This window comes from Hemitrygon akajei, chromosome 30 (genome assembly GCF_048418815.1).
Source record: "Hemitrygon akajei chromosome 30, sHemAka1.3, whole genome shotgun sequence".
NCBI lineage: Eukaryota > Metazoa > Chordata > Chondrichthyes > Myliobatiformes > Dasyatidae > Hemitrygon > Hemitrygon akajei.
Window position 1 is genome coordinate 43,048,986 of NC_133153.1, and position 27,987 is coordinate 43,076,972.

The 27,987-nt window shown below is 51.3% G+C and overlaps 1 protein-coding gene across 5 annotated transcripts in view; it reads right to left on the reverse strand.

Moving 5' to 3' along the window:
- Positions 1-12,474, reverse strand: part of slc24a1 (solute carrier family 24 member 1) — a 63,220-nt gene extending 50,746 nt beyond the window's left edge. For all 5 annotated transcript variants that reach the window (XM_073032748.1, XM_073032750.1, XM_073032746.1 and 2 more), the window contains exon 1: positions 10,225-12,474. In XM_073032748.1, coding sequence (XP_072888849.1) covers positions 10,225-11,658 — 1,434 coding nt within the window. In that variant the 5' untranslated portion in view covers positions 11,659-12,474. The remainder of the gene's footprint in view (positions 1-10,224) is intronic.
- Between the last annotated feature and the right edge of the window lie 15,513 nt (positions 12,475-27,987).

The window sequence follows — 27,987 nt, forward strand, 5'->3', positions numbered from 1 at the left end:
ACCCAACACTCCACTCAACACCACCCACCCTCACTCAACACTCCACCCAACAACCCACCCAACACTCCACTCAACACCACCCACCCTCACCCAAAACAATCCACCCAACACCACCCAACACTCCATCCAACTACCCACCCAACACTCCACCCAACACTCCACCCAACACTCTACCCAACTACCCACCCAACACTCCACCCAACTACCCACCCAACACTCCACCCAACACTCCACCCAACACTCCACCCAACACTCCACCCAACTACCCACTCAACACTACACCCAAAACAATCCATCCAACACTCCACCCAACTACCCACCCAACACTCCACCCAACTACCCACTCAACACTCCACCCAAAACAATCCACCCAACACCACCCAACTACCCACTCAACACTCCACACAAAACAATCCACCCAACACTCCACCCAACACTCCATCCAACTACCCACACTACACTCCATCCAACTACCCACTCAACACTCCACCCAAAACAATACACCCCACACTCCACTCAACACTCCACCCAAAACAATACACCCCACACTCCACTCAACACTCCACCCAAAACAATCCACCCAACACTCCACCCAACACTCCATCCAACTACCCACACTACACTCCATCCAACTACCCACTCAACACTCCACCCAAAACAATACACCCCACACTCCACTCAACACTCCACCCAAAACAATCCACCCAACACTCCACCCAACTACCCACTCAACACTCCACCCAAAACAATTCACCCAACACCACCCAACACTCCACCCAACTACCCACTCAACACTCCACCCAAAACACTCCATCCAACACTCCACCCAACTACCCACCCAACACTCCACCCAACTACCCACTCAACACTCCACCCAAAACAATCCACCCAACACCACCCAACACTCCACCCGACTACCCACTCAACACTCCACCCAAAACAATCCACCCAACACCACCCAACATTCCATCCAACTACCCACACAACACTCCATCCAACTACCCACTCAACACTCCATCCAAAACAATACACCCCACACTCCACTCAACACTCCACCCAAAACAATCCACCCAACACTCCACCCAACACTCCACCCAACTACCCACTCAACACTCCACCCAAAACAATCCACCCAACACCACCCAACACTCCACCCAACTACCCACTCAACACACCACCCAAAACAATCCAACTAACACTCCACCCAACTACCCACTCAACACTCCACCCAAAACAATCAACCCAACACTCCACCCAACTACCCATTCAACACTCCACCCAAAACAATCCACCCAACACCACCCAACACTCCATCCAACTACCCACTCAACACTCCACCCAAAACACTCCACCCAACACTCCACCCAAAACAATCCACCCAACACCACCCAACACTCCATCCAACTACCCACAACACTCCACCCAAAACACTCCACCCAACACCACCCAACACTCCACCCAACTACCCACTCAACACTCCACCCAAAACAATCCACCCAACACCACCCAACACTCCATCCAACTACCCACTCAACACTCCACCCAAAACAATCCACCCAACACTCCACCCAACTACCCACTCAACACTCCACCCAAAACAATCCACCCAACACCACCCAACACTCCATCCAGCTACCCACTCAACACTCCACTCAAAACAATCCACCCAACACCACCCAACACTCCACCCAACTACCCACTCAACACTCCACCTAAAACAATCCACCCAACACCACCCAACACTCCATCCAACTACCCACTCAACACTCCACCCAAAACAATCCACCCAACACTCCACCCAACTACCCACTCAACACTCCACCCAACACTCCACCCAACTACCCACTCAACACTCCACCCAAAACACTCCATCCAACACTCCACCCAACTACCCACTCAACACTCCACCCAAAACAATCCACCCAACACCACCCAACACACCACCCAACTACCCACTCAACACTCCACCCAAAACAATCCACCCAACACCACCCAACATTCCATCCAACTACCCACACAACACTCCATCCAACTACCCACTCAACACTCCATCCAAAACAATACACCCCACACTCCACTCAACACTCCACCCAAAACAATCCACCCAACACTCCACCCAACACTCCACCCAATTACCCACTCAACACTCCACCCAAAACAATCCACCCAACACCACCCAACACTCCACCCAACTACCCACTCAACACTCCACCCAAAACAATCCAACTAACACTCCACCCAACTACCCACTCAACACTCCACCCAAAACAATCAACCCAACACTCCACCCAACTACCCATTCAACACTCCACCCAAAACAATCCACCCAACACCACCCAACACTCCATCCATCTACCCACTCAACACTCCACCCAAAACACTCCACCCAACACTCCACCCAAAACAATCCACCCAACACCACCCAACACTCCATCCAACTACCCACTCAACACTCCACCCAAAACAATCCACCCAACACTCCACCCAACTACCCACTCAACACTCCACCCAACACTCCACCCAACTACCCACTCAACACTCCACCCAAAACAATCCACCCAACACCACCCAACACTCCATCCAACTACCCACTCAACACTCCACCCAAAACACTCCACCCAACACTCCACTCAACTACCCACTCAACACTTCACCCAAAACAATCCACCCAACACCACCCAACACTCCATCCAACTACCCACTCAACACTCCACCCAAAACACTCCACCCAACACCACCCAACACTCCACCCAACTACCCACTCAACACTCCACCCAAAACAATCCACCCAACACTCCACCCAACTACCCACTCAACACTCCACCCAAAACACTCCACCCAACTACCCACTCAACACTCCACCCAAAACAATCCACCCAACACCACCCAACACTCCATCCAACTACCCACTCAACACTCCACCCAAAACACTCCACCCAACTACCCACTCAACACTCCACCCAAAACACTCCACCCAACACCACCCAACACTCCACCCAACTACCCACTCAACACTCCACCCAAAAACAATCCACCCAACAACCCACTCAACACTCCACCCAAAACAATCCACCCAACACTCCACCCAACTACCCACTCAACACTCCACCCAAAACAATCCACCCAACACTCCACCCAACTGCCCACTCAACACTCCACCCAAAACAATCCACCCAACACCACCCAACACTCCATCCAACTACCCACTCAACACTCCACCCAAAACAATCCACCCAACACCACCCAACACTCCATCCAAGTACCCACCCAACACTCCACCCAAAACAATCCACCCAACTACCCACTCAACACTCCACCCAACTACCCACCCAACACTCCATCCAACACCACCTAACACTCCATCCAACTACCCACTCAACACTCCACCCAAAACAATCCACCCAACACCACCCAACACTCCACCCAACTACCCACTCAACAATCCACCCAACACCACCCAACACTCCACCCAACTACCCACTCAACACTCCACCCAAAACACTCCATCCAACACTCCACCCAACTACCCACCCAACACTCCACCCAACTACCCACTCAACACTCCACCCAAAACAATCCACCCAACACCACCCAACACTCCACCCGACTACCCACTCAACACTCCACCCAAAACAATCCACACAACACCACCCAACATTCCAACCAACTACCCACACAACACTCCATCCAACTACCCACTCAACACTCCATCCAAAACAATACACCCCACACTCCACTCAACACTCCACCCAAAACAATCCACCCAACACTCCACCCAACACTCCACCCAATTACCCACTCAACACTCCACCCAAAACAATCCACCCAACACCACCCAACACTCCACCCAACTACCCACTCAACACTCCACCCAAAACAATCCAACTAACACTCCACCCAACTACCCACTCAACACTCCACCCAAAACAATCAACCCAACACTCCACCCAACTACCCATTCAACACTCCACCCAAAACAATCCACCCAACACCACCCAACACTCCATCCAACTACCCACTCAACACTCCACCCAAAACACTCCACCCAACACTCCACCCAAAACAATCCACCCAACACCACCCAACACTCCATCCAACTACCCACAACACTCCACCCAAAACACTCCACCCAACACTCCACCCAACTACCCACTCAACACTCCACCCAAAACAATCCACCCAACACTCCACCCAACTACCCACTCAACAATCCACCCAAAACAATCCACCCAATACCACCCAACACTCCATCCAACTACCCACTCAACACTCCACCCAAAACAATCCATCCAACACCACCCAACACTCCATCCAACTACCCACCCAACATTCCACCCAAAACAATCCACCCAACACCACCCAACACTCCATCCAACTACCCACAACACTCCACCCAAAACACTCCACCCAACACTCCACCCAACTACCCACTCAACACTCCACCCAAAACAATCCACCCAACACTCCACCCAACTACCCACTCAACAATCCACCCAAAACAATCCACCCAATACCACCCAACACTCCATCCAACTACCCACTCAACACTCCACCCAAAACAATCCACCCAACACCACCCAACACTCCATCCAACTACCCACTCAACACTCCACCCAAAACAATCCACCCAACACTCCACCCAACTGCCCACTCAACACTCCACCCAAAACAATCCACCCAACACCACCCAACACTCCATCCAACTACCCACTCAACACTCCACCCAAAACAATCCACCCAACACCACCCAACACTCCATCCAACTACCCACCCAACACTCCACCCAAAACAATCCACCCAACTACCCACTCAACACTCCACCCAACTACCCACCCAACACTCCATCCAACACCACCCAACACTCCATCCAACTACCCACTCAACACTCCACCCAACACTCCACCCAACACTCAATCCAACTACCCACTCAACAATCCACCCAACACCACCCAACACTCAATCCAACTACCCACTCAACAATCCACCCAACACCACCCAACACTCAATCCAACTACCCACTCAACAATCCACCCAACACCACCCAACACTCAATCCAACTACCCACTCAACAATCCACCCAACACCACCCAACACTCAATCCAACTACCCACTCAACAATCCACCCAACACCACCCAACACTCCATCCAACTACCCACTCAACACTCCACCCAACACTCCATCCAACTACCCACTCAACAATCCACCCAACACCACCCAACACTGCATCCAACTACCCACTCAACACTCCATCCAACTATCCACTCAACACTCCAGCCAACACTCCATCCAACACTTACCCAACACTCCACCATGTTCCCAGACAGAAACGGTCAAATTAATCTAATCCTGAATTTTCATCCAGTGAGCCTCCACTTCCAACACAAAAGATCACAATGGCAGCCACATCTTCCCCGGCCCTTTCTGCTTTCTGCCGGAATCACTCTCTCTGTGACTCCCTTTTCCACTTGCCCATTTTTACCCCCCTCACCCCACCTCTTCACCAACCACAAGAGATCCAGCACCTCTGCACTGTTCCCACGTCACCATCCAGGGTTTTAAGCAGCTCTTCCAGGTGAGGCAGAGATTCACAGCACTGCCTCCCTCCAACCCTGCCTACTGCATTCCATGCCCCCAGCATGGCCTCCTCTACTTCAGCCAAGACCAAGTGCAGAGGAGGCGGCCTCTACTCTGTCTGTAAGGACCATTTTGAGCTGCTGACGGTACATCACTTCAGCTCCCCTTCCCATTCCACTCTCACCTGTCTGCCCTTGGTCCCCTCCCCTGCCAAATACAGACTAGAAGAACAAGTGTCACATTCTGCGTGGGTAGCCGATAATCCAATGGTACGAATATTAATTGGTCTAGTTTTAGGTGACCCACTCCCCTGGTGTTCCAAAGGCAGCACGATAGCATAGTGGTTAGCGTGGCGCAGTTACCGCACCAATGACCCTGGTTCAATTCCTGCTGCCACCTGAAAGGAGTCAGTACACTCTTCATGTGACCATGTCGATTTCCTCTGGGTGCTCCAGTTTCCTCCCACATACCGAACACCTACAGCTGAGGGTTAGTAAGTTATGGGCGTGCTGCGTTGGTGCCAGAAGTGTGGCAACAGCACCATCCTCACTGATTTGATTTGATTAAAATGAAGCACCTCGCTTGATGCTTCAATGTACATATGACAAATAAAACTGATCTCATCTTTTTTTTTCCAGCTTCCAGCAGTCCACCTAGAGTGTATCTTTTCCATTCCTGACTGCTTTTCCCCAAACCTGACTGCTTTTCCCCAAACCCCTTCCTTCATTAGGTTCCATCCATCACCTCCCAGCCTCTGTCTCACCTCTGGGTCCCTTCCACTTCCTTCTGTATACTGGCCACCTTCCCACTGCCCTTTCAGTCACAATGTGGTGTCTCACCCTGGAACATCAGTCATCCCTTTATCTGCACAGATGTTGGTCTTTCTCCACAGATTCCCTGTTTTGTCCTGGATACACTATCCACTGGTCTTTGGTTTCCGGCGCACGTCTACAGGGTTAAACAGGTGGTCAATTTCAAGATATTTGTGTGGTCCTAATGTCTATGAGATGGTGTAGATTTATTTCTGAAGTCAGTGGGGGTGAGGTGGAGGTGTGCACAACCAGTGTGGTGAACGGAACCCTTCGGCTTTCGTTAACACTTGGTGGTGAATTTATTAGCTACAGGAGGTGTGGTATTCTGCTGCTGTTGTTTTTCCACTCCAAATTTAAACATGTTGTGCATTCAGAGATACTGTTGTAACGTGTGGTTATTTGAGTTACTGTCTCCCTCCTATCTGCTTGAACAAGTCCAGTCATTCTCCTCTGACCTCTCTCATTAACAAGGCGTTTTTGCCTGCAGAACTGCCATGTTCTGGAAATAAACTGTAGAGACTGTTCTGCGTGAAAATCCCAGGAGATCAGCAGTTTCTGAGATACTCAAACCACCCCATCTGGCACCAACAATCATTCCACAGTCAAAGTCACTTAGATCACATTTGTGTGTGTGTATACATGTGTGTGTGTATGTGTGTGTGTGCGTGTGTGTGCATGTCTGTGTGTTCTCACAGTGTCTCAGCATGCCACTTCCACAGGCTCCTGCAAAGCCTCGCAGTAATCATTCTAAGATGGGTCAAGGTAAGACAGGATTAATCAGAGTGAATTATCAACAGTCCCTGTGAGACGAGCTGCTGCTCGAGGTTGTTGAAGGAAGGAGAGCAAAGAGGAGTGCTGCTGTTTAGAGGCAAGATTCAAGATACTTTATTGTCGTTCTTCAGTTCACTCGTTATGTGCCGTGTCGTATGACATAGGTGTTCACGGTCTTTCCATGACCATGATTGTTCTTGGCAAATTTTTCTACAGAAGTGGTTTGCCATTGCCTTCTTCTGGGCAGTGTCTTTACAAAACAAGTGACCCCAGCCATTATCAATACTCTTCAGAGATTGTCATCAGTGGTCACATAACCAGGACTTGTGATCTGCACCAGCTGCACATATGACCATCCACCACCTGCTCCCATGGCTCCATATGACCCTGATCCGGGGGCTAAGCAGGTGCTACACCTTGCCCAATGGCCTGCAGGCTAGCGGAGGGAAGGAGCACCTTACACCTCCTATGGTACCTCCACACCATACCCACTATTCTTCAGTACACAAGTTTAAAGGAGAATGAATAGGTGGACAGATTCAGGCAAGAGTTCATTGATAGAGTCTAGTGAATGGGTGACATGGAGATTGAGTTAGAGGGGGAGAAATTCCCAAACCCACCTGGTGGGGCATATTGGTCTCCAGAACATCTCTCCAAGGCAAAATGTAGCTCCACGTCTTAGGAAGTAAAGTTCTGAGAACTAAAGCATAGGATTCATGGTGCTAAAGTTTACAGACAAGCAACAATGGACATGTGGCTGAACGGGAGAGTGAATTGAGCAGAATTCTATATTGATAAAGCAAAATAACTGTGCGAAATAAACACTGAAACACTCAGCAGGTCAGGCAGCATCTGTGGAGAGAGACACTGAGTCTATGTTTCTAATTGAAAGCCCTTTATTAGAACTAGGGACAAGAGACCAAATCTCAACTGGCCTTTACTTGTTTTCCCTATTCTGATGATCTATAATTGAATTCTATTTTTCCTTGCACAGACTCTGCATTTTCATAATTTTCCCTGTTTATTTTCAGCATCTCCTTGCTTTTGTGATTTTCATTTCCAGGAGAATGCTGGCTATGTCCAGCAGGTTGGGCAGTGTGAAAAACAGCCAATATTATAATAGGGACCTTACGGCAAACCCAGCCAGTCCAGATATAGACCAAAACAGTGAATTATCTGAGAGCTAATGCATCATTTAGTCCCAAGGCATGCTTGGATGGGAGAGAAGGTGTTCCTCGAGCCTGGGATTCATTGGACAGTGCAGACGGCTACAAACTAAAAAGGTCAGAGTAAAACTGGGATGGAGAGGGAAAGTGGGATGGAGAGGAAACGTGGGATGGAGAGGGAATGTGGGATGGAGAGGGAAAGTGGGATGGAGAGGGAATGTGGGATGGAGAGGGAAAGTGGGATGCAGAGGAAACGTGGGATGGAGAGGGAATGTGGGATGGAGAGGGAAAGTGGGATGGAGAGGGAATGTGGGATGGAGAGGGAAAGTGGGATGGAGAGGGAATGTGGGATGGAGAGGGAAAGTGGGATGCAGAGGAAACGTGGGATGGAGAGGGAATGTGGGATGGAGAGGGAAAGTGGGATGGAGAGGGAATGTGGGATGGAGAGGGAAAGTGGGATGGAGAGGGAATGTGGGATGGAGAGGGAAAGTGGGATGCAGAGGAAACGTGGGATGGAGAGGGAAAGTGGGATGCAGAGGGAAAGTGGGATGGAGAGGGAACGTGGGATGCAGAGGAAACGTGGGATGGAGAGGGAATGTGGGATGGAGAGGGAAAGTGGGATGGAGAGGGAATGTGGGATGGAGAGGGAAAGTGGGATGGAGAGGGAATGTGGGATGGAGAGGGAAAGTGGGATGCAGAGGAAACGTGGGATGGAGAGGGAATGTGGGATGGAGAGGAAAAGTGGGATGGAGAGGGAATGTGGGATGGAGAGGGAAAGTGGGATGGAGAGGGAATGTGGGATGGAGAGGGAAAGTGGGATGCAGAGGAAACGTGGGATGGAGAGGGAAAGTGGGATGCAGAGGGAAAGTGGGATGGAGAGGGAACGTGGGATGGAGAGGGAACGTGGGATGCAGAGGGAAAGTGGGATGGAGAGTGAACGTGGGATGGAGAGGGAATGTGGGATGCAGAGGGAAAGTGGGATGGAGAGTGAACGTGGGATGGAGAGGGAATGTGGGATGGAGAGGGAATGTGGGATGGAGAGGGAAGTGGGATGGAGAGGGAACATGGGTTGGAGAGGGAACTAGAAGCTCAGGGCTGCCCCTGTAGTTTGTGTGGGGCATCTATGATACCATCTGCCATGTTGCCAAATGGCCCACTTCACCATGGAAGCCCTGCCACTACCCCTTAGCTGATGGGGCTGAGAGTCCTCACTGATAGAGACCCACCCAATTCCACCCTACTACACACCCTCCTTGGCTGAGCCTGTCTCACATTGAGCATCTCCACACTCACTCTCCAGATCAAAGATGGGGACCTGATCTGGCCCAAGCTACACCTATTTATTTCTGAAAAACTTGAGTAATCCCTGTCTCTGACCTATTCTGGCCCACTCCCTCAGTTCCTATTTGACACACACACTCACAATCACACACTTACCCACTCTCACTCTCACTCAGCCACTCTCACACTCACTCTCACTCACCCACTCTCACTCTCACCCTCACTCACTCTCACTTTCATACTCTCACTCACTCTCACTTACACCCTCTCTCACTCACACTCCCACCCTCACTCTCTCTCACACTCTCACTCACTCTCACTTACACCCTCACTTTCACCCTCTCTCACTCTCACTCACACTCCCACCCTCACTCTCTCTCACACTCTCACTCACTCTCACTTACACCCTCACTCTCACCCTCTCTCACTCTCACTCACACTCCCACCCTCACTCTCTCTCACCCGTATCCACACTCACACTCGATCCCACATACACACTCTCATCCTCACACATTCTCTCACTCACCCTCACCGTCACTCGGGCGCGGGGACTGGGCTGGCGTTGGGAGAGGAGGGACAAGCGCTCCGGGAGGGGTGGGGGCGGCAGTCTCTCACTCACCTTGGCGCCGTGAAGTGCAGACATGACCTTCACCACGCTGGTATTGCTGGTGAGCTGCCGCTTGAACCAAATCTCGATGGCGCCGTTGTACTTCATGAAGCCAACGTAAGCCAGGTATCCGGCGAACAGGCAGAGACTCTCCCACCAGCGGATCTCGTTGTCCAGGAAGAAAACGATGAGCATCATCAGATCGAGGATGTAGAAGGACACGTCGCGGAAAAGCGGCCACCAGGTCAGGTGCAGAATCTCCCGGGAGAAGACGGCACACATGCCGATCACGAAGAGGATGTTGAAGACGGCTGAGCCCACGATGGTCCCGATGCCCACGTTGCTGTGGGCGATGAAGACCCCGATGAGGGAGGTGAAGAGCTCGGGGGCCGAGCCCCCCGCCGCCATGAAGGTGGCTCCCGCCACGTCGTCCGAGATCTTCAAGCTCTCTGTGATCGTCCCCAGCGACGGCACGAAGAACTCGTCGCACACCAGCGCCAGAGCGATGAACATGTACACCATGCCGAGCACATGGAGCAGCACCCAGCCCTGGCGCCGCTCCTCCACGCTGAACACATCCACCGGGTACTCGCCTTTAGTGTGGCCGAGCGGCGACTCCAGATTGCTACCCGACTCGTCGTCCCTGTCCGCTTCCCCGCTGCCCTCCGGCACTCCGTCCGGGGCAGCGGTCCCGGGAGCAGGGACGATCTCGTTACCCACAAGAATGCATCCTCTCAGTCGGGGCTTCTCCGACGCCGTCGGTTCGCTCTCCATTCCGCTTGTTCTCCCAGCAGTGCTGGTCTGGTTAGACGGAGCCGCTGTTGAGTGGGGCCATAGTTCCGGGGCTCTAGTTAAAGTGGACCCGGGGTGCCTGCTCCCGAGAACTTCTGCATCAGGGTTTCTTTGACCTGGAAAGCTGGTATTGGGGTTCCTGGTCCCGAGAACCCCAGAGAGGGGTCTCCCTGTCCCAGGGTGTCTGGTGAAAGGGTTGCCGGTCCTAGAGTGTGCGGTGAAGGGTTTACCCGTCTGGAGGTGTCCAGTATTGGGGTTCACGGTCTCGGGGAGTCCGGTGTTGGGGTTCCCGGTCTCAGGGTGTCCGGTATTGGGGTTCCCAGTCTCGGGGTGTCCGGTGTTTGGGATCCCAGCCCTAGGGAGTCCGGTGTTGGGATTCCCGGTCTCGGGGAATCCGGTGTTGGGGTTCCCAGTCTCGGTGTGTTCATTGTTGGGGTTCCCCGTCTCTGGGTGTTCCGTGTGGGCGCTGCCAGGTCCCGTGACGTGAAGCAGTCTCCGGCTGTAAGGGTAAAGGTTCTGTCCGGTCTTTGCTCTCCAAGGTGCTGAATCCGACCAGGTTCCGATGGGGAAGCGGGCCAGAGAGCAAATGGTCAGCGCCGACAACAGAAAGACTACCCGGCTCCAACTCAGCCTTCTCCTGCGACCCGGGTACATCACGGCTCCGCCAAGTTCACGGGTCGGTGCCCAGCGCTGGAGATTTAAACTTCGGCCATCAGAGTTGCTCCGGCCGTGCCCCTCTTCCTGCGGTAGGAGGAGGTGATGTCCCGAGCCTGGGTTACGGACACATTTCCAGGGACACTGGCTCAGAATCTCCCAGCTTTCGCCTTCTCGTTCTATGTAGATTAAGGAGATGGTGAAGGCGGCGGGTTAAGCCGAGATCAGCGCGCTTGCCCTGACCTGATCCTGTTGCCGGAGACGGGAGGCAGCCCCCAGGAGTGACAAAACCGAATGGCCAGCGTTAACCAGGCTTCCACAATCTTGACTCATTTCTGAAAAGGAAGACCGACTCCGGAATCGGTTTCTATGGAAACCGAGATAATTTACTCTCTGAATAATCGAACAACTCTAATCAGAAGCCATTGAATATTCTGTAAAACAGGTGAAGAGTCCCAGCTCATCGCCGATTATCCCGGCTCCGCTCTCCGCGCTTGCTCCTGACACGGTCGCGCCTTCTCTTCCCGTCAGCTCCGGAGACTGGACGTACCGGACTCCCGGTGTGTAGACGATACCAGTTGTTTCCCAGAAGTAGGTTTCTGCGGGCAGTCATGCTAATTGAACCCGTCGTCTTCTGACATTACAGAGCGGAATCGGCGTGGATTTGTGATTAGAGGTCTGGTTAACCTGCTGGACTATGTTGAGATTGTGACTGGTAGAATGGATGGGGGGGTGGGTGAGGTTGCCCAGGGTCGCCGGGGCTTGGTGAGGGCGCAGTCAGGCGATTGATCATCAGAGAGTTGGGGGTGATGCGCTTCGGTGGACTGATAGTTGGCTGACGACGAGCAGGAGTGAACGATTGTTGTCAAGGACAGTTCGCCTATGAATGAAGCTCGGTGCGAACGTAAGCGATCAGTCTGACTGACTCATCTTCACAAAGCTAAAGGATCTCCTTTAGACACGGGCAGAAATCGGCCATTCGGCCATAAGACATAGGAGCAGAATTAGGCCATTTGCCCTATCGAGTCTGCTCCACCATTCAATCATGGCTGATCCTTTTAATCTCCTCCTCAGCCCCACTCCCCAACCTTCTCCCTGTAACCTTTGATGTCATGTCCAATCAATAACCTATGGACCTCTGCCTTAAATACACCCATCGACCTGGCCTCCACAGCTGCATGTGGCAACAAACTCCACAACTTCACCACCCTCTGGCTGAAGAAACTTCTCCACATCCGTTTTGAAAGGGCGCCCCTCTATCCTGAGGCTGTGCCCTCTTGTCCTAGACTCTCCCACCATGGGAAACATCCTTTCCACATCTACTCTGTCTAGGCCTTTCAACTCGAAAGGTTTCATTGAGATCTCCCCCCTCATCCTTCTAAATTCCAGCGAGTACAGACCCAGGGCAAAGAAATGTTCCTCAAATGATAACCTTTTCATTCCTGGAATCATCCTTGTGAACCTCCTCTGGACCCTCACCAACGCCAGCACATCTTTTCTAAGAGGAGGGGCCCAAAACTGTTCACAACACTCAAGGTGAGGCCTCACCAGTGCCTTATAAAGCCTCAGCGTCACATCCCTGCTCTTGTATTCTAGACCTCTTGAAATGAATACTAACATGGCCATACACCTTAATTCCCAGCACACAGTCCATATTTCTCCATTCCCAGCTAACAGTCCATATCCCCTCATTTCCAGCACATGGTCCATATCTCCCCATTCCCAGCTAACAGTCCATATCCCCCCATTCCCAGTACATGCTCCATATCCCCCCATTCCCTGCATGTTCATATGCTGTCTAAATGTTGTTATCATACCTGTTTCCACACTCCAATCTCCCCCACCATCCACTATGCTACCTGTGTATAAAAACAAAGTGCCTTGCATATCTCCAAAGTTTTTTTAAACTTACCCTACTCTCCTTTAAAGTATGGCCTCTTGTATTAGACATGTCCACCCTGAGAAAGAGACTCTGTCTACCCTATCTTTGCCTCTCATAATTTTATAAACTTCTGTCAGGACTTCAACCTCTGTTGCTCCAGTGAAAGTAAAATCCAAGATTATTCAACCTCTCCTTATAACTAATACTCTCTAATCCACACAACATCCTACTGAACCTCCATTGTGCCCTTTCAATGTCTCCATGCCCTTTCTGTAATGTGGAGACCAGAACTGCAGGCAGTACTCCAAATATAGCCTAACCAAAGTTTTCTATAACTGCAACATGACTTCCCAAGTTTTAGATTCAACATCCTGACTAATGAAGACCGATATATTGTATACCTTCTGTCTACTTGTCTTGTCACTTTCAGGGAGCTGTGGACTTGTATATCTCTCTCTTTCTCTCTCTCTCTGTCAATCACACTCACATTCACAACCTCCCCCCCCCCCCCCACGGAGTGTCGTAGACCAGAGAGAGTGAGAGTGAAACGGATAGACAAAGTGAGTAAAAAAGTCAACATTTTGGATAAAAACCCTCATCAGATGAGACCATTCTACACCTGAAATTAACAAAAATGACTGAAAGCAAGAATGAATTTTATCTGCAAGTTAAAGTTATGGCTTTGAGAGCTTTGATTCGACCTACACCAACTTGTGAAGGACTTGTGTACTGTAAGCTCTCAATGTGCATTCACAGATACCTGGATGATATCTGGGACACAGCTGATTGATGCCATGTTACCACACGTCTCGTGTACATTAGATTAGAGGAACTTTATTGTAACTGTACCAGCCTCAGAGCATAGCTCTGAAAAAGTGGGATCTCCCAGTGGCCACCCATTTTAATTCCACTTCCCATTCCCATATGTCTATCCATGGTCCCCTTTACTGTCACGATGAGGCCACACTCAAGAAGAAGGAACAACACCTTATATTCCATCTGGGCAGACTCCAACTTCACATGAACGTCAATTTCTCAAACTTCTGGTTGCTCTCCCCTTTTCTCCCTCACTACTCTCCATCCCCTTTCCCCTCTCTCACCTTATCTCTTTGCCTGCCTATCGCCTCCCTCTGCTACTCCTCCCCCATTTCTTTCTTCTATGGCCTTTTGTCCTCTCCTATCAGATTCCCCCTTCTCCAGCCCTGTATCTCTTTCACCAATCAACTTTCCAGTTTCTTACTTCACTCCCACATCCCCTCCCCATCCCAATTTCTCCTATCACTTTGTGAATCTCTCTCCCTTCCCCCTAGGTTTTAAATCTACTGCTCATCTTTTTTCCTCAAGTCCTGCTGAAGGGTTTCATTCCATGACATCAACTACTGTACTCTTTTTTCCCCAGAGACGCTGCCTGGCCTGCTGAGTTCCTCCAGCATTTTGTGTGTGTTGCTTGGATTTCCAGCAGCTGCAGATTTTCTCTTGTTCAAAATGTTTTGTTGATGATTTTCATTTGTACTCAGTGTCTGAGGTTTCTCTCTTAAATGTCCAACCATAATCAGCCGGCGTTGATGGATTCCAGTTGCCCTGATACTGTTTCTTCGTGACCGCAATGTCCTGGTGAAACCTTTCACCGTGCTCGTCACTGACAGCGACAAGATTTACAGGGGAAAAGGTCTAAATGGGAATGCAGAAAATGAATCTTTGGTGAATCTCAGATGCTGCCTGGCCTGCTGTGTTCCACCAGCATTTTGTGTGTGTTGTTCGAACTTCCAGCATCTGCAGATTTCCTCGTGTTTGCTCTTTGGTGACATGTTGTGCTCCATGTTTCAAGCATGTTGTCAACCAACTGCACATAATTTGGTGCTCTGTAGTTGCTAAGAAAAATTTCAACCATGTCCTTGAATGCCTTCCATGCAATTTTCTCCAGTCCCACTAGAAGTTCTTCAAATTGCCTGTCATTGATGACCTGTTTGATTTGTAGACCAACAAAAATGCCTTCCTTAATCTTGGCATCAGTTATTCTGGGAAACATCTGTCTCAAATGTTGAAATCCTTCACAGAAATTTATAGCCTTTCCAAAACCTGTCCTGCCATATAGCATCCACCCTGCTTAAACATGTCCAAGCATACGTGGACTAGATAGAACCTTTTTAGTTTACATTTTGAGCAACATTTTAATTGACATCAGAATCAGAATCAGGTTTATTATCACCGGCATGTGACCTGAAATTTGTTAACTTAGCAGCAGTTCAATGCAATACGTAATCTAGCCTAGAGAGAAAAAAAACATAATATTAAATAAACAAGTAAATCAATTATATATATTTAATAGATTGTTTAAAAATGTGCAAAATCAGAAATACTGTACATTAAAAAAGTGAGGTAGTGTCCAAAGCAAAGTCCATTCAGGAATCAGATGGCAGAGGGGAAGAAGCTGTTCCCGAATCGCTGAGTGTGTGCCTTCAGGCTCCTGTATCTCCTACCTGATGAGAAAAGGGCATGCCCTGGATGCTGGAGGTCCTTAATAATAGACACTGTCTTTCTGAGATACCACCCCCTGAAGATGTCCTGGGTACTTTGTAGGCTAGTGCCCAAGATGGGGATGACTAGATTTACAACCTTCTACAGCTTATTTCGGTCCTGTGTCCTTCTTTGAATTATGAATTGAAGTAACAGATATAGGCATTTTCAAAAAGTGGTGCGTGATTGAGAAATTTAATGGTGTTTTTCATGATCAGCAGCCTAAAATCCATAAGATGCACCCGGAAGTATTTGGGAAGTAAAACCTTTGCTCAGAGTGAGTGACCCTCCGTGTGGTGTCGGATAAACGGATAAAGTGGTGCCCTCTGGTCCCAGACTCGCCCACTATAGGAAACATCCTCTCCACGTCCGTTGATTAAAGGGACCTTTGGATTCAAAGGAGCGTGAAAAAGCGACCAGCGTCGGAGAGGGACAGGTGCAGTGAGCGGATTGTCCACGAGATGGCAGTGATATATCACGAACTGCGAGCGGAGCCCTGATCGCTCAGCCGGGACTGAACCAATGCTCTTCGGGTCAAAACAAGTACAGTTAACATTTAAATTTAAATTGCATTTGGTCAAAGAGACCAGCCCCAGGGATGACACTGTATGCAGCAACATTACCCCCCACACACACACACACTACCCCCCCACCCCCCCCCCCACACACACACACACACACACACACACACACACACACACACACACACACACACACAACACAATATCACAGTACAGACACTTCAGCCCAAGATGTTACACCGACTCTTTAACCTACTCTATCAAACTAATCCTTACCTTTCACACAGAGCCTCCATTTTATATCATCCATGTGCCTAAGAGTTTCTTAAATGTCCCTAATGTATCTGCCTCTCCCACCACCTCTAGCAGAGCGTTCCACACACCCACCACTCACCGTGTTCAAAACCTACCACCGACACACCCCCCCCCCTTTTAAATCCATAAGACACTGGAGTAAATCAGGCCATTCAGCCCATTGAGTCTACCAGCCATTTGAACTTGGCTGATCCATTTCCATCTGAACCCGATTCTCCTGCCTTCTCCTCGTAACCTTTCACGTCCTGAGTAATCGAGAATCTATCAGTGTGGTGAACTACATATACCTGTCTGGACACGCCCCTCTGCTGACTGCTCCTGTGGCTACACCCACAGACCCCTGTATAAAGGAACTGCTCCCCCCTCAGTGTCCGAGATGGTGTGCTCCGTTTTGCTGCTAATAATCACCCCCCGTACCCCCCCCTCCCAGCACCTCACTCCGTTTATCACCACCCTCTGTGTGGAGGTACCCCTCCCTGTACACACAATCCACCCCCCCGGTACCCCACCCTCCCTGTACACACAATCCACCCCCCCGGTACCCCACCCTCCCTGTACACACAATCCATCCCCCCCGGTACCCCACCCTCCCTGTACACACAATCCACCCCCCCGGTACCCCACCCTCCCTGTACACACAATCCCCCTCCCCCCGGTACCCCACCCTCCCTGTACACACAATCCCCCTCCCCCCGGTACCCCACCCTCCCTGTACACACAATCCATCCCTCCCCCCAGTACCCCACCCTCCCTGTACACACAATCCATCCCTCCCGGTACCCCACCCTCCCTGTACACACAATCCCCCTCCCCCCGGTACCCCACCCTCCCTGTACACACAATCCATCCCTCCCCCCAGTACCCCACCCTCCCTGTACACACAATCCACCCCCCCGGTACCCCACCCTCCCTGTACACACAATCCCCCTCCCCCCGGTACCCCACCCTCCCTGTACACACAATCCATCCCTCCCCCCAGTACCCCACCCTCCCTGTACACACAATCCATCCCTCCCGGTACCCCACCCTCCCTGTACACACAATCCACCTCCCCCCCCCCCCGGTACCCCACCCTCCCTGTACCTCACTCCGTTTATCACCACCCTCTGTGTGGAGGTACCCCTCCCTGTACACACAATCCACCTCCCCCCCCCCCCGGTACCCCACCCTCCCTGTACACACAATCCACCTCCCCCCCCCCGGTACCCCACCCTCCCTGTACACACAATCCACCTCCCCCCCCCCGGTACCCCCACCCTCCCTGTACCTCACTCCGTTTATCACCACCCTCTGTGTGGAGGTACCCCTCCCTGTACACACAATCCATCCTCACCCTCCCTGTACACACAATCCCCCTCCCCCCCCAGTACCCCTCCCTCCCTGTACACACAATCCCCCTCCCCCCCCGGTACCCCCACCCTCCCTGTACACACAATCCCCCTCCCCCCCCCAGTACCCCTCCCTCCCTGTACACACCATCCCCCTCCCCCCGGTACCCCCTCCCTCCCTGTACACACAATCCCCCTCCCCCCAGTATCCCACCCTCCCTGTACACACAATCCATCCCACCCAGTACCCCACCCTCCCTGTACACACAATCCCCCTCCCGGTACCCCACCCTCCCTGTACACACAATCCCCCTTCCCCCAGTACCCCACACTTCCTGTACACACAATTCATCCCTCCCGGTATCCCACCCTCCCTGTACACACAATCCATCCCTCCCGGTACCCCACCCTCCCTGTACACACAATCCCCCTTCCCCCAGTACCCCACACTTCCTGTACACACAATTCATCCCTCCCGGTATCCCACCCTCCCTGTACACACAATCCATCCCACCCAGTACCCCACCCTCCCTGTACACACAATCCCCCTCCCCCCAGTATCCCACCCTCCCTGTACACACAATCCATCCCTCCCGGTACCCCACCCTCCCTGTACACACAATCCCCCTTCCCCCAGTACCCCACCCTCCCTGTACACACAATCCATCCCTCCCGGTACCCCACCCTCCCTGTACACACAATCCCCCTCCCCCCGGTACCCCACCCTCCCTGTACACACAATCACCCTCCCTGTACACACAATCCATCCCTCCCGGTACCCCACCCTCCCTGTACACACAATCCCCCTCCCCCCAGTACCCCACCCTCCCTGTACACACAATCCCCCTCCCCCCAGTATCCCACCCTCCCTGTACACACAATCCATCCCTCCCGGTACCCAACCCTCCCTGTACACACAATCCATCCCTCCCCCCAGTATCCCACCCTCCCTGTACACACAATCCCCCTCCCCCCAGTACCCCACACTTCCTGTACACACAATCCATCCCTCCCAGTACCCCACCCTCCCTGTACACACAATCCCCCTCCCCCCAGTATCCCACCCTCCCTGTACACACAATCCCCCTTCCCCCAGTACCCCACACTTCCTGTACACACAATCCATCCCTCCCGGTACCCCACCCTCCCTGTACACACAATCCCCCTCCCCCCAGTACCCCACCCTCCCTGTACACACAATCCATCCCCCCGGTACCCCACCCTCCTTGTACATACAATCCCCCTCCCCCCAGTATCCCACCCTCCCTGTACACACAATCCCCCTCCCTGTACACACAATCCATCCCCACCGGTACCCCACCCTCCCTGTACACACAATCCCCCTCCCCCCAGTATCCCACCCTCCCTGTACACACAATCCCCCTTCCCCCAGTATCCCACCCTCCCTGTACACACAATCCATCCCCCCGGTACCCCACCCTCCTTGTACACACAATCCCCCTCCCCCCAGTACCCCACCCTCCCTGTACACACAATCCATCCCTCCCGGTACCCCACCCTCCCTGTACACACAATCCCCCTCCCCCCGGTACCCCACCCTCCCTGTACACACAATCCATCCCTCCCGGTACCCCCACCCTCCCTGTACACACAATCCATCCCTCCCGGTACCCCCACCCTCCCTGTACACACAATCCATCCTTCCCGGTACCCCCACCCTCCCTGTACACACAATCCCCCTCCCACTAGTATCCCACCCTCCCTGTACACACAATCCCCCTCCCCCCAGTATCCCACCCTCCCTGTACACACAATCCCCCTCCCACTAGTATCCCACCCTCCCTGTACACACAATCCCCCTCCCCCCAGTATCCCACCCTCCCTGTACACACAATCCCCCTCCCCCCAGTATCCCACCCTCCCTGTACACACAATCCATCCCACCCAGTATCCCACCCTCCCTGTACACACAATCCATCCCCCCCGGTACCCCACCCTCCCTGTACACACAATCCATCCCTCCCCCCAGTATCCCACCCTCCCTGTACACACAATCCATCCCACCCAGTACCCCGCCCTCCCTGTACACACAATCCCCCTCCCACTAGTATCCCACCCTCCCTGTACACACAATCCCCCTCCCCCCAGTATCCCACCCTCCCTGTACACACAATCCATCCCACCCAGTACCCCCGCCCTCCCTGTACACACAATCCCCCTCCCACTAGTATCCCACCCTCCCTGTACACACAATCCCCCTTCCCCCAGTATCCCACCCTCCCTGTACACACAATCCATCCCCCCAGTATCCCACCCTCCCTGTACACACAATCCCCCTCCCCCCAGCACCCCACCCTCCCTGTACACACAATCCATCCCTCCCAGTACCCCACCCTCCCTGTACACACAATCCCCCTCCCCCCAGCACTCCACCCTCCCTGTACACACAATCCCCCTCCCCCCGGTACCCCTCCCTCCCTGTACACACAATCCCCCTCCCCCCGGTACCCCTCCCTCCCTGTACACACAATCCCCCTCCCCCCAGTACCCCACCCTCCCTGTACACACAATCCATCCCCCCCGGTACCCCTCCCTTCCTGTACACACAATCCATCCCTCCCGGTACCCCCACCCTCCCTGTACACACAATCCCCCTCCCCCCAGTACCCCACCCTCCCTGTACACACAATCCCCCTCCCCCCAGCACTCCACCCTCCCTGTACACACAATCCCCCTTCCCCCAGTATCCCACCCTCCCTATACACACAATCCCCCTCCCCCCAGTACCCCACCCTCCCTGTACACACAATCCCCCTCCCCCCAGTACCCCACACTTCCTGTACACACAATCCATCCCCCCCGGTACCCCACCCTCCCTGTACACACAATCCATCCCCCCCGGTACCCCACCCTCCCTTTACACACAATCCCCCTCCCCCCAGTACCCCACCCTCCCTGTACACACAATCCATCCCACCCGGTACCCCACCCTCCCTGTACACACAATCCCCCTCCCCCCAGTATCCCACCCTCCCTGTACACACAATCCCCCTCCCCCCAGTATCCCACCCTCCCTGTACACACAATCCCCCTCCCCCCAGTATCCCACCCTCCCTGTACACACAATCCCCCTCCCCCCAGTATCCCACCCTCCCTGTACACACAATCCCCCTCCCCCCAGTATCCCACCCTCCCTGTACACACAATCCCCCTCCCCCCAGTATCCCACCCTCCCTGTACACACAATCCCCCTCCCTGTACACACAATCCCCCTCCCTGTACACACAATCCATCCCCACCGGTACCCAACCCTCCCTGTACACACAATCCCCCTCCCCCCAGTATCCCACCCTCCCTGTACACACAATCCATCCCCCCCGGTACCCCACCCTCCCTGTACACACAATCCCCCTCCCCCCAGTATCCCACCCTCCCTGTACACACAATCCATCCCCCCCGGTACCCCCACCCTCCCTGTAAACACAATCTCCCTCCCCCCGGTACCCCACCCTCCCTGTACACACAATCCCCCTCCCCCCAGTACCCCACCCTCCCTGTACACACCATCCCCCTCCCCCCAGTATCCCACCCTCCCTGTACACACAATCCCCCTCCCCCCAGTATCCCACCCTCCCTGTACACACAATCCCCCTCCCCCCAGTACCCCACACTCCCTGTACACACAATCCATCCCCCCGGTACCCCACCCTCCCTGGACACACAATCCCCCTCCCCCCAGTACCCCACCCTCCCTGTACACACAATCTATCCCCACCCTCCCTGTACACACAATCCCCCTCCCCCCAGTATCCCACCCTCCCTGTACACACAATCCCCCTCCCCCCAGTACCCCACACTCCCTGTACACACAATCCATCCCCCCGGTACCCCACCCTCCCTGGACACACAATCCCCCTCCCCCCAGTACCCCACCCTCCCTGTACACACAATCTATCCCCACCCTCCCTGTACACACAATCCCCCTCCCCCCAGTACCCCACCCTCCCTGTACACACAATCCATCCCTCCCGGTACCCCACCCTCCCTGTACACACAATCCATCCCCACCCTCCCTGTACACACAATCCATCCCTCCCGGTACCCCACCCTCCCTGTACACACAATCCATCCCCACCCTCCCTGTACACACAATCCATCCCCCCCTCCCTGTACCTCACTCCGTTTATCACCACCCTCTGTGTGGAAGTACCCCTCCCTCAGGTATATTTTAAATCTCTCCCCTCTCACTCTATACCTCCGCCTTAATTTTGTACTATGCTACCCTGGGGAAAAGACAGTTACTGTCACCTTATCCCTGCCTCATATAATTTTAAACATTTCTATAAGGTCGCCCCTCATTCTTCTCTTTTCGAAGGGAAAAATCCTCGCCTGGCCAGCCTCTCCATTACTCAGGCCCTCTAGTCCCGGCACATCCTCGTAAATCTCTTCTGTACTTTCCAACATGGTTAAATTGAAATATTTTTCCAGTTTCATCACATCTCTGCTATAACAGGACAACCCAAATGTACACAGTACACCAAATGTGGCCTCAACTCAGCATAATCTCCTATCCCCTGTAGCCAGTGCCCTGGCTGTTGGAGGCCAGTTTGCGAAATGGCTTCCTCACTGCCCCGTGTACCTGTGATACCACCTTCAAACGACCAATGCAACTGGACATTATGAATGTTGGTTTCCCATTGTGTCTCTTTAGAGATGGACTCGCGTTGCTATGGGCCAATACCCAGTAAGCCACGTTTCCCCTCCATCATGACAACACAGCTGCCCGGAACTGTGTGGGGGAACCCCTCCCATGTTTCTGGGAAGGACTTGGTTTACCCTATCATGTGGTTTACTATTTCAGTGACCAGTCCGTTTTTCCATTCTAGTTTGTGACCAATGCCATCTTGAGATGCCGATCCTGCGGGTGGCTGACACTGCTGAGTCACCAACGTAACGTTCTGATTAAAGTTTTCCATAAAACATGGTTCAGTCCATCTGGATCTGATCTCGATGAGGCTTTTTGTTCTGAGTCCTTTCGCTGGACTCTGTGGGGGTGGATCTGCCTCTCCTGAGGTTTTGTTTGTTTAAGAACTGCACCCATGTGTCACGTTGTCTCTCCGGTGGCCACGGCCTGCACCAAGACCACTGCGGCTGTAGATTGGTTTGTTTGCTTCCCTGAGAGTTTCTGCTTCAGCCTCTGGAAGAACTTGTCTGCAATTGGTTTCAGATGTTTTACATTCAGGAAGTTAGTTTTAACCAATTGTCATCATGCCTGTTGGTAACAGCAGTGAATTCTGAGCAATGTTCTGTGCTGATTGAAATTGTTTCGTTTCCAGACAGGGCACAAATGTGATCAGAGCTGTGGCTGCATGTGACTTCTGGGAAGCTTTCAACTTGGAGTTGCAGAGTGAAACAGGCCCTTCAACCCAACTGCTCCATTCTGACCCAGTTGTCCAGCTGAGCCCGTCTTGTTTTTGACCAATTGGGGTCCACTGACCCCTCAGTTAATGGTAGGATAAAAAAAGTTTGGGAGTTTCTGCTTGAAACCTTTCCTGCCCATGTCTAAATGTCTTTGAAAGATTGTGACTGTGCCCACTTCCTCTGGCAACTCAATCCACATTCCACTGCATGGAAAAAGTTGCCCTTCAGGTCCCATTTAAATCTTTCCCCTCACCCTCACCTCAAAGCTATAACCCTCAAGTTTTAGGCTGGAAACGACTGTGACCCTTCAATTTATCAATGACCCTCATGATTCCACACCACCACTCCTCTACCTTTTACACTATCCACAACACCACCAATCTACACCATCTACAAACTTACTAAACCACCCATCTACATGTTCATCCAGGTTATTTATATACATTACAAACAGCGGAGGCCCCAGCGCAGATCCACTCATCACATTCCTCCAGCTCGAATGTCCCTTCAACCACCATCCTCGCTTCCATAGGCAAGCCAATTCTGAATCCAGTCAAGTCACCATGGATCCCTTGCATCTGAATCTTCTGGATGAGCCCCCGGTGCAGGGCCTGGTCAAGCACCTTACCAAAATCAATGTAGACAACATCCACCGCTCTACCTTCACCAATCACCCTCGTCACCTCCCCAAAAGCTCCATCAAGTTAGCAGGACATGATTTGCCCTGCACAAAGCCATGCTGACTGCCCTTAATTAGGCCATGGTTTTCCAAATGCTCAAAAATCCAATCCCAAAGAATCCTCCAGTAATTTCGCTACAACTGATGTGAAACTCACTGGCCTATAGTTTCCAGGATTTTCCCTGGTTCCCCTCTTGAATACTGGGACAAGATTAGCTATTCATTCCGGAATCATTAGCTAGTTCAACCTTTGGAAGATTGAACTTGAAGGGTTCAGGTGTCAATGGCAGGATTCAGCAGTGTGGGGGAACAAAGGGATCTTGGGGTTCATGTCCATAGATCCTTCTGAGTTGTCACACAAGTCGACAGGGGTAAGGGTGGTTAAGAAGGCGTTTGGAGCGTTGGCCTTTGTTAGTTGGGGGATTGAGTTCAAGCGCTGCGAGGTAATGTTGCTCCTCTATAAAACCCTGGTTAGACCCCACACGGATTATTGTGCTCAGTTCTGGTTGCCTCGTTATAGGAAAGATGTGGGAGGTTTAGAGAGGGTGCAGAGGAGATTTACCAGGATGCTGCCTGGATTAGACAGCATGTCTCATGAGCAAGCTGGGGCTTCTCTCTCTGGAGAGAAGGAGGATGAGAGGTGACTTGGTAGAGGTGTACAAAGAGATAAGAGGCAGAGATCAAATGGAGAGTCAGAGACTTTTTCCCTGCCACACTGTTCAATGTTCTACAAGAACGAGGGTGGTGCTCTACAGGGCAGCCACCTCTGAACTTTCCTGCCAGAAGCAGATGCAGAGAGTTCCTACCCAGGCTAACATACAGCTGCCACGTCGGACATCAGTCTGGGGTTTAAATGAAAACCAGCAGGAGAGTTAGCAGGAGTGGAGAATGGAGCCAGGTTAAAACTGGGTTCCACACAGAAAGTTAGTTAGGAAGGTTCAATCATTAGGTATTAATATTGGAGAAGTAAAATGGATTCAACAGTGGCTGAATGGGAGATGCCAGAGAGTAGTGGTAGGTAACTGTTAGCGGGGTGCCTCAGGGATCTGTTTTGGGCCCAATGTTGTTTGTAATATACATAAATGATCTGGATGATGGGGTGGTAAATTGGATTAGTAAGTATGCTGATGATACTAAGGTAGGAGGTGTTGTGGATAATGAGGTGGGTTTTCAAAGCTTGCAGGGAGATTTATGCCGGTTAGAAGAATGGGCTGAACGTTGGCAGATGGAGTTTAATGCTGAGAAGTGTGAGGTTCTACATTTTGGCAGGAATAATCCAAATAGAACATACAGGGTAAATGGTAGGGCATTGAGGAATGCAGTGGAACAGAGAGATCTAGGAATAACAGTGCATAGTTCCCTGAAGGTGGAGTCTCATGTAGATAGGGTGGTGAAGAGGGCTTTTGGAACACTGGCCTTTATAAATCAGAGCATTGAGTACAGAAGTTGGGATGTAATGTTAAAATTGTACAAGGCATTGGTAAGGCCAAATTTGGAATATTGTGTACAGTTCTGGTCACCGAATTATAGGAAAGATATCAATAAATTAGAGAGAGTGCAGAGACGATTTACTAGGATGTTACCTGGGTTTCAGCACTTAAGTTACAGAGAAAGGTTGAACAAGTTAGGTCTCTATTCATTGGAGTGTAGAAGGTTGAGGGGGGATTTGATTGAGGTATTTAAAATTTTGAGAGGGATAGATAGAGTTGACGTGAATAGGCTGTTTCCATTGAGAGTAGGGGAGATTCAAACGAAAGGACATGATTTTAGAGTTAGGGGGCAAAAGTTTAAGGGAAACACGAGGGGGTATTTCTTTACTCAGAGAGTGATAGCTGTGTGGAATGAGCTTCCTGTAGAAGTAGTAGAGGCCAGTTCCGTTGTGTCATTTAAGGTAAAATTGGATAGGTATATGGACAGGAAAGGATTGATAGATAGATAGATACTTTATTCATCCCCATGGGGAAATTCAACTTTTTTTCCAATGTCCCATACACTTGTTGTAGCAAAACTAATTACATACAATACTTAACTCAGTAAAAAAATATGATATGCATCTAAATCACCGTCTCAAAAAGCATTAATAATAGCTTTTAAAAAGTTCTTAAGTCCTGGCGGTAGAATTGTAAAGCCTAATGGCATTGGGGAGTATTGACCTCTTCATCCTGTCTGAGGAGCATTGCATCGATAGTAACCTGTCACTGAAACTGCTTCTCTGTCTCTGGATGGTGCTATGTAGAGGATGTTCAGAGTTATCCATAATTGACCGTAGCCTACTCAGCGCCCTTCGCTCAGCTACCGATGTTAAACTCTCCAGTACTTTGCCCACAACAGAGCCCGCCTTCCTTACCAGCTTATTAAGACGTGAGGCGTCCCTCTTCTTAATGCTTCCTCCCCAACACGCCACCACAAAGAAGAGGGCGCTCTCCACAACTGACCTATAGAACATCTTCAGCATCTCACTACAGACATTGAATGACGTCAACCTTCTTAGGAAGTACATTCGACTCTGTGCCTTCCTGCACAAGGCATCTGTGTTGGCAGTCCAGTCAAGCTTCTCGTCTAACTGTACTCCCAGATACTTGTAGGTCTTAACCTGCTCAAGGAGTGGAGGGTTATGGGCTGAGTGCCGGTAGGTGGGACTAGGTGAGATTAAGAGTTTGGCACGGACTAGGAGGGCCGAGATGGCCTGTTTCCGTGCTGTGATTGTTATATATAGGTTGGAGGCCGGTGACTAGTGGTGTGCCTCAGGGATCTGTACTGGGTCCAATGTTGTTTGTCATATACATTAATGATCTGGATGATGGGGTAGTTAATTGGATTAGTAAATATGCAGATGATACTAAGATAAGTGGCATTGTGGATAATGAAGTAGGTTTTCAAAGCTTGCAGAAAGATTTAGGCCAGTTAGAAGAGTGGGCTGAAAGATGGCAGATGGAGTTTAATGCTGATAAGTGTGAGGTACTACATTTTGGTAGGACTAATTGAAATAGGACATACATGGTAAATGGTAGGGCATTGAAGAATGCAGTAGAACAGAGTGATCTAGGAATAATGGTGCATAGTTCCCTGAAGGTGGAATCTCATGTGGATAGGGTGGTGAAGAAAGCTTTTGGTATGTTGGCCTTTATAAATCAGAGCATTGAGTATAGGAGTTGGGATGTAATGTTAAAGTTGTACAAGGCATCGGTGAGGCCAAATTTGGAGTATTATGTACAGTTCTGGTCACCGAATTATAGGAAAGATATCAATAAATTAGAGAGAGTACAGAGGAAATTTACTAGAACGTTACCTGGCTTTCAGCACCTAAGTTACAGAGAAAGGTTGAACAAGTTAGATCTTTATTCTTTGGAGCGTAGAAGGTTGAGGGGGGACTTGATAGAGGTATTTCAAATTATGAGGGGGATAGATAGAGTTGACGTGGATAGGCTTTTTCCATTGAGAGTAGGAGAGATTCAAACAAGATGACATGAGTTGAGAGTTAGGGGGCAAAAGTTTAGGGGTAACATGAGGGGGCACTTCTTTACTCAGAGAGTGGTAGCTGTGTGGAACAAACTTCCAGCAGAAGTGGTAGAGGCAGGTTTGATATTGTCATTTTAAAAAAATTGGATAGGTATATGGACAGGAAAGGAATGGAGGGTTATGGGCTGAGTGCAGGTGGGTGGGACTAGGTGAGAGTAAGCGTTCAGCACGTACTAGAAGGGCCGA